Consider the following 8,264-nt stretch of genomic DNA (forward strand, 5'->3'; position numbering starts at 1 on the left):
TTCAAATCACGCTGCTCTACGGTACCCAAGCCTGCTCGGCTTGTCCAAATATCTAATTCAGCAACTCTGCTGAGGAAAAAAATAGTACAATTAGGCAAGGATAAAGGCAGGATGCAATTATGGCAACTCATTCACAGGCTCACTGAGCTAAGATGAAAGACAAGGAGCGCTGGCAAGAACAGCCTAAAAGTATCTGCAGGCTGCAAAACACACACACAAAAAAAGTGGAATTAACATAATAGCGAGGGTATGAGGAGGAATGGTAGGATCAAATTAGAATAATGCAAGTGTGGGCTGCATATCAGGAAGCACCTCTGGCCTGCAAAATCCACTTACCTAAGCAGCTTCCCCGCCGCCCCCTCAGTGCGCAGCAGGGGCTGCCCCGGCCACCCACATGCACCAGGAGGGAGCCCTCGGAAAAAGGCTCGAAACAACAAATTAGTGACTCCTCCAGGTACAGGCTGCCTACCTGATGGGCAGCTCTTCCCATATTAGGGCTTGTAATCCCAAACGAGCCATAAACCCAATGGAAATTCAGTTTACTGCGATGCTTCGCAGGTTTGCACAACTGTACCGTACAGGGGGCCACAAATTAAATCGTGTCAAAAGTAGAAGTGCAGAGGAAGTGCCTGGGGATGTTCCTAAGCAGGTTCATACCCTTGAGAAAGTCCCGGAGGAACCCGTGTGCTTCTGCAGCTGCTCCACACAGAAACTCAGCCTCTAAAGGCCACGCTCTGGCAGGCAGCACAGCAGTTCTGGTTTAGCATCACTGACCAGCACATGAATAAATAAGAGCCACCTAGCTTTACCGGGTGTAAAAAATGAAATTAAGCTTTTTGAGATGCTACTTGCAAGAAGTATTTAATAATTTACTATTTTAATAATTTACTCCCCCTATCAGGATGCTGTAAGAAAATACCTTGAAATACCTTGTTCTTTTTTCCTCATAGTTTCTGTGATCTGCCATTGAATAAGCTCTTCCTGCAGATACTTTCTGAGTGTGTTATACTTTGCTTCCAGTTTTCAAAATGCTGCAACTTTTTGCCAGGAGACACTTTCCCTAAGGACTGATGGAGATTTGTCTCCCTATGCACATAACCAGGCTAACAAGACTGCAAATCAGATTCAGAAACATGTATGTCAGTGCTTCACATTCTCCCCAAAGTTTGTTACTTTAGGTGGAAAAGGCCAAAGTTTAGCATCTCTCACTCAACAGGAAGCTCAGTTTATCCAAATGCACTGTCAACGCACACCAAAGCACTAACTAGCATAAAACCATACTTTGTTCTTAAAGTTCAGAACACAAGAGCTCTGAAGTTCGGAAGCTCCTAAAAGTTGTGTTCTGTGTCAGCAGAATAAAAGGCTTCGTTAGGGAAGGATTTCACATCCACTGAGAACTTCTAATTCCTTAGGCCTAGTCTGCTTGAGATGGGACAGGCTCACTTGATTTTGAGTTTTGAAATCATCTTTAATCACATTATGTTATAGGATGGGTTACTTTCTGCCACACTGGTTTTCCTCTCACAAAATAGCACGTTTTTGTTGTTTTCTTTACAGATAGTATTTTTTCTCCCTCCTCTAACTTCCAGAAACTTTCTTGATACCAGCATACTATTTTATTATTGCTGTGTTTTTCGCACACGTTTTTTGATACTTGTTTTATTACTTATACAGTCCACATCCGTTTTCAAATTCATTTGTCTTTACATGTTATCATTTAGCAGACGTTAAGTACAAGAAATCACCCATATTTCAACAGAGATCCAAAATAATGTAGTTGAGTTTAGTTAGCAAGTTCAGGTCTCATTATACATCTCCCCAATATCGATCTCCTGCAGTCTGCCAGAACAACAAATGCCTGTTCTAAGAGGCGCTCACTCATCTGCCAACGTCCAAACCACACGGAGGATGCCGAGATGAGTGCTGCAAATGCAAAAGCACTCCCTTCAGTGTCAAATCCTTATTCTCGTAGCTCAGTAGCCACACTGTTCCAGTTATGTATTGAAAATAAAGTGGGCAGAACTCTTTTAGGTTAATTTGAAGATGCGAGTTTACATTCTGCGCAACCTCAGAATTACATCGTCCCTATCTGCTATTGGACTGACAGAATATGCAGTATACTGTGGCAGTACACTGTTCATTTTAGACATAAATATGTTCTTCGTGAGCAAAATAAACTACATAGGTAGAGGTGCATCTTTTAGAAATAACTGCATTTCTACTGCAGGCTGCTTCCAGCGGGACTCCAGCCACAAATGGCACTTTCCCACACAGCTGATTGGGAACAGGACCTAAGAAAAGCACTTTCATCTACATCCTTGTTGACAGGAAGGCAGAAAAAGCCAAATCCTGCCCAAACATGAGCATACTTTAAGAGATGCTGGATACCTCTACTTTGCCAAAGCAAACAAAAACAAGCTGCTCTTCAAGAGCAACAGAGGCAACGAAATAAGATTTACGTCATATTAACTGTCTGTCTCAGTAAAGAACATCTCTGGAGGGGGAAAAAAATACGAGAAGTCAGGCTGGTCTCTACACTAATGCAATCTTTGGCTTCCCGCTGAGCCTGTGTGCAAGGGCAGCGCTCGGTGCCAGCGGCCACACGCAAAGCCACAGGCTGGGTTTATGTAGGCCAGAGCGCAGCCTCCGCATGTGACCATCACCAGAGCAACAACTTCCACTCACCGGCTTGCACCGAGCACACCTCAGCTCGGAGCATCTTCCAAACACAGCCGGCATCTTTTAGAGCTCTGAATTGAGACTTTATTTTCCCCCTGGAGAACAAAGCCAGTCCTAGACTCATTTACAAATAAATCAGGCAGGCCAGGTGCAGAATTCAGACTGAGTTGCAAATAACAGCCCTCTAAGATTGTTCCATCTTAGCAGACAATTATCCTCTGCCTCCCACTCCAACTCTTACCAGGCACTTCTCCAGTGGAAAGCAGCACAGTTTTTAACTTGATTAGGTTAAGTACCACTATCACTCCCCAAGCTGCTAACATGCCATTGTTGGCTTGTCAGAGCTGGAAAAACTGTACTGGCAAAGGTTTGAGAACATCCAGTACATTGGTTTCTACATATTTACACAAAAATGTGCATTACCAAAATGAATGCATTGAACACATCTTCCTTACGCTGAGGATCTGAGTTTTAGAAGTTCTTGCTGTTTTCTCAGATGTTAAATGAAACGGATTAAACGAAAATTAGTCTTATGCAACCTAATGAGTTAAATACCTATTGTTATCTGTAACATGCTGATTCATTACATCTAACAAAGCCTCGTAATCAACTAATTATCCTCAATTCCACTTGTAGATTTTAAGAGTAATTTGCACTCTGCAAATTACTACAAAATTAAGTGAAACAGCACCCAAGCCTTTTCTGGCACATCCTCCTTGCAAGATAAGGAGCACATCTGCACCCCCTGCTCTTCTCCCCTCAGAGGGCAGCCTGCACAACACACACCGCCTTTCCACTCTGCTCCTTTTTTGGAAGGACATAAACCAGAATATTTTTACCTTACTGGACTGTTGTGGGGTTTTTTTTCTCTTTCAGAAATCTATTACAGGGCTCACTAACACTTCCCCACCCTACACAAGATCTAGCTAAAGAATTTCTACAAAACATGCCAGCTTTGCCAAGTTATTTAATCAGTCTTCAGCTCTATATTCTTACCATTGTATGAACTGAAATATTTCTGGACTTGTGGGGCTTTTTGTGTGGGTTGTTTTTTTTTTTTTTACTTTTTATTAAGTATCTTTTATTAATAAGTACTAACCATGAGCATCTTGTATAACATTTCCATGCCTCCCTTTGTATCACACAAGTTAACCAGGAAGCAGCTGTCCCAACACTCCAGCATCAATGATCCACATCCACTTGACACAGGGTAAACTGCTGCGGAGACAGGAGTCTGAACAGTGTAGGAAAAACCATTCAAGTCTCAAGGTACAAGCACTACAGATGAGTTTCTAAAAGTACTGATTTCTTCAAGCATTTGGCTAAGAGAAGACCAGTTCCCCTTAAGAAGGATTCCAGCCCTTTCAGCTTTGAAGTACTGAGGGTAAGGAAGATATCACGGCTGGTACTTCACCCAAAGCAGTTCTGCTGCCCTGGAAAGAGGAAGAGGGAGGGGGTCTGTGCACCGAGGGCAGGACGGACAAGCTGGACATGCCACCGCTCTCCTAACACCAGAGATGCCCAGAGCAAGCACCACCGACATTTGATACTGAACTTCAGTCACGAGAGATCCTCATTCCCCACCCAAACATATGCAAGATGCACATGACATTTAATTCTGGGGGCACCAAAACTGAGCTTCTGAATAGGAAGCTACAGACACCCAGAACCTGCATGTTCTGTTTGCAGAAAGCCAAGACAACTGTGGGACTGGGAGAAGACTTTAAAGCAAGGATATTTTCTCTAAGTCCGAGACTTCCTCTCTCTCTTGTATCCAGCTACAGGGTAAACTGATCCTGTGGCTGGCTTCTCGACCCTGATCCCACACAGCTGAAGCCTCAGCAGCCTCTGCCACAACCCCCACCTGGTGCCATGGGGAGCCCCCGGTGAGACCCCCCAGCCCCGGAGGCAGCATCTCTGGGGAAACAGGCAGCACTGCTCCTCGCAAAGGGATGGGGATGACACGGACAGACACAGGATGATTGGGGAGAGCGGGCTACGTCCCTCAGATGAAAGTGGCTCTGAAAATCTGTCTCCCCACAGAGACACACGTGAGCAAAGCGCCCAGCCTAGGACCAGACTTGTCTCCCCACTCCCCCACTGAGCCCTGCAGGCTATGCCTCAAAGCAATACAACTCTGCCATAAATATCCCGGATTAATTCTGATCCCAGCATGAAATCCAGTTAAGAGACTTAAAAGCCTCCAAGTCCCCAGAGCTGCCTGCCCAAAGAGGGCTCTGCAAATGAGTCTTGGGCTGGAGAAGAGAAATATTATCAAACAAGGCAAGCCATTTGTACAATTTTTAGTAATGTCGTTTGCAAGAGATAAATGGGACAAGATAGCTGAGTTGATGTCTTGTACTAGAAGTACAGCCACAAAAAATCCTCGGGTACTGGACATGGATGCATAGGGTAGGATTCGTGTAAATATTCCAGACTTTCTGGAAATAGCTCTTACTCCTTATAGCAAGAGAACTGATTGTTGAGTGACAGCATATGCTATCTGTTCAAGGTCTGTTTACAGTCTGTTTAAGAAACTATTTGCTTAGTTTTCATAGAGACATCTCTGTTTATTAAAATGCCTAAAATTATTACCCCAGCATCAGAGGAAAAAAAAACAAACCACACAAGCATTAACACTTTAAGAGCAGGAAGGGAGCTGGTGGGGAAGAGTTGCTTCCCTTCCCACTCTGCTACACCAGCCAGGTGCAAGGCACTGGGGAACAGGAGCAAGCAAAGGGGCACTGAGCGAGCAACGACCCTTTTCCACATCTCCAACCTCCACACCAGTACGCTAAGAAAGCGATTTCAGCGCAAGCAGCGGCGCTTCCTACCCCCATCACCGTCCCGCTGGGGGCACAGCCGCGGTCAGCACGGGCTCCGAGGACCCGCGGCAGTTCCCGGTTCGCTCGCAGCCCGCGGTCCCGCAGGTCCTGCCCCCGGGGCCTGGGGAAGGAAGACGCGGCCAAGAGCGCACGGAGCAGCGGAGCCGGGAGGGAGCCCGGGGTGGTTTCCCCCGCTCCCAGGCCGGGCGCACGGCCGGAGCTGCGGCGGAACGGGCGGCCCCGCTCCGCGAAGCTCTGGCCTGGCAGCCCCGAGCACCCGCAGCCCCCGGCCCAGGATGGCGAGCGGCTCCCGCTCCCTGCTCGCCCGGAGCGGCCAGCGGCGTTTCTCGGCGGGAGGTCCCTCCTGCAAGCGGCGGCTCGCGGCAGAAGCGAACTGCCGTCTGCTGATTGAGAAACCCAGGGAATTCGAGTGCACCGGATTACAAATAGCCCATTGTCTTGTACCAGAGCAGCGAAGTGGGCTCTTAATATAATGCATGTTTTTCCCACTCCACTCAAGTAAAACTAAGCCTTAAATACTTTTCCATAAGTAGAAACACGTCGGGTAAGCGGCACGACTTTAGTTATTGCTATTCTTGAATTCCTCTTACTTAAGAATCGCGCGCAATTAAGCAGCTTTCCGTGGCTGTAACGAAGCACACGATTAATTACAGATTATAAAGGATGGAAATAGACGCAAGGGCCGGGAGCGAACGCGTCTCCGAAACGGGCGAGATCCCGGGGCACGGCTCAGCCCGCGCGGTGGCGAGCGGCCAATGTTTACTGACCCCTCCCCGGGTCACTTTCGATAGCGGCGGGAGCGCGGCCGCTCCAGGCACGGCCGTGGGAGCACCGGCGGGGCATCTCCCCTGGGGCCTCATCCCCGCGTCCCCCGAGGGCTCGCGGCTCGCCGGGGTGGTCACAGTACTGAAAGCGGCCGGGAACAGGCCACGGGGAGAAGGGCAGAGCTCGCCCCGCTCCTCCCAGCGCCCGTTAGTGCTGCGGTGCCGCGAGGGCGGCGTGCCCGGGGCATCCCCGAGCGCACGGCTGCCGGGGTCCCGGCCGGGGAGAGCAGGGGCGGCTTCGGGGAGAGCAGTCGACACGGGGAAAGAGCAGAGGAGCCTGCCCGGGGGAGACCCCGGCCGCGCTGCCGCTGCTCGGAACCCCAGGGGCCCGTTCTCTACGGGATCCCGACTACAGAACCGGCGAGGCACCGCCATCCCGACGGGCTGGGGTGTAGGGGCTCAGGCCGCCCCCTCCGCCTCCTTCATGACGAGCTGCCCACCGAGCACACCGGAACTCGCTCCCGGGCACACGCTGCAGGGAGTCCCGCTGCTTCCCAGGGTTCGTACGCGGGGCAGCTTTAGGAAACCGAAGGCAGGACGCGAAGGGGAAGGAAAGCCCCGCTATAAAAACACCCTCCTCGAAAAAAGGCAAACAAACCCGGGCAGCGCTTACTTTTCGTGCTTTGCATTTTCCTGGATGGCGCTCAGCACCCCCGGGTACGCGGGGGGGACGCCCTGCTGGAGCCTGCATGTGGCCAGGTGCCGGTGATGCTCGTCCTGGAGACACGCATTTTCGTGGTACAACTTGGCCACTTGCTGCTCCAGCTCGTCTATCCTCCGCTTCTGCTTCTCCAGCAGCTCCTGCTGCGTCTCAATAATCTTGTTTAGCTCCTTCAGGTACTCCGCCGCCTTGCTGGGGTTCTCCGCCGGGCTCTCCATGGCCTCCCCACACCTTTCGCCCTCCGAGAAGCAGGTGGGGGGCGCAGGTGCCGGCCAGCCCGCTCCGCTGGGAACTTAAGCGAGAGGGAAGAAATAAATAACCCGCCGGAAACCAGCCCCCCTGCGAGCTCCGCTCTTCCCCTCCTAGAGCAGCGGCTGCCCAGGCGAGCGTGGGAGCGGCACGCAGCGGCTCCTCGGCCGATCCGCCATTGCTGGTGCTCGGCTCCCCGCGCCGAGCGAGGGCAGGGCCGGTGGGGACTGCGGGCGCGGAGCTGCCGCCGGTGCCGCTCGGAGCTCCGCCGCCGCTCAGAGCCCCGCCGCTCAGAGCCCCGCCGCCGCTGGCGCACGGGCGCTGTCCCGCCCTGCCAGAGCCGCAGCCGGCTCAGCCCTTCGCCTGGCAGCGCCCCCGCGGAGCTCGCAGCCTGGCATGGGAGGCTGCGGCTCCCCGGCTGCCCCGCTGCCGGATCCGGCCGCGCTCCCGCCTCGGCCGCGGTGGGCGCTGCCGCTGGGGATGCGCTTTAAGTAGCCGCGGCTGCCTCCGCCGGGGGGCTGGCTGCTGAGCGGGCTCGGAGCGGCGCATCCCGCGCTGGGGCGAGCCCGGAGAGGTGCGGGATGCGGAGCGGCGAAGGCCCTGGAGCGCTCCTGCCCGGCGGTGCGGAGGGGCCAGGGAGACGCGCGTTGTGCGCGGAGGCAGGCGGGTAGGGCAGCCATGCAGGGAACGCGGTCTGCGAGAGCCGAGAGAAGAGCAGAGCTTTTCCCTGGCACATCTGGGGAACGGTTGTTTATTGTTCAACAGCACCGGGGTGTCGGCTCCCTCGGAGGTGGGGGCTCGCCAGCAGTGTGCCCCCAGTCAGAGCCGTGCGAACGGCCGCAGCAGAGCCCGCTGCCTTGCCCGTCAGCAGCCTTGACATGTAAAACCTCTGTTGGTGAAACAATGCTTCTCGTTAAGGTTGTATCAAGCCAAGAAAGGCTGCTGAGATTTGGGTCCTGTATGATCACGAGTGAATGCACGCTGGGAATGCTTGTGAAAAACAGG

At 52.1% G+C, this 8,264-nt stretch overlaps 1 protein-coding gene across 2 annotated transcripts in view; it reads right to left on the reverse strand.

The window, feature by feature from the left end:
• IQSEC1 (IQ motif and Sec7 domain ArfGEF 1) overlaps positions 1 to 7,228 on the reverse strand; it is a gene marked incomplete at both ends in the record, with an annotated part of 318,984 nt that extends 311,756 nt beyond the window's left edge. For both annotated transcript variants that reach the window (XM_080350600.1, XM_080350599.1), the window contains one exon: positions 6,963 to 7,228. In XM_080350600.1, coding sequence (XP_080206726.1) covers positions 6,963 to 7,228 — 266 coding nt within the window. The remainder of the gene's footprint in view (positions 1 to 6,962) is intronic.
• Between the last annotated feature and the right edge of the window lie 1,036 nt (positions 7,229 to 8,264).

The sequence above is a fragment of the Nesoenas mayeri genome, assembly GCF_963082525.1.
Source record: "Nesoenas mayeri genome assembly, chromosome: 10".
Classification (NCBI taxonomy): Eukaryota; Metazoa; Chordata; class Aves; order Columbiformes; family Columbidae; genus Nesoenas; species Nesoenas mayeri.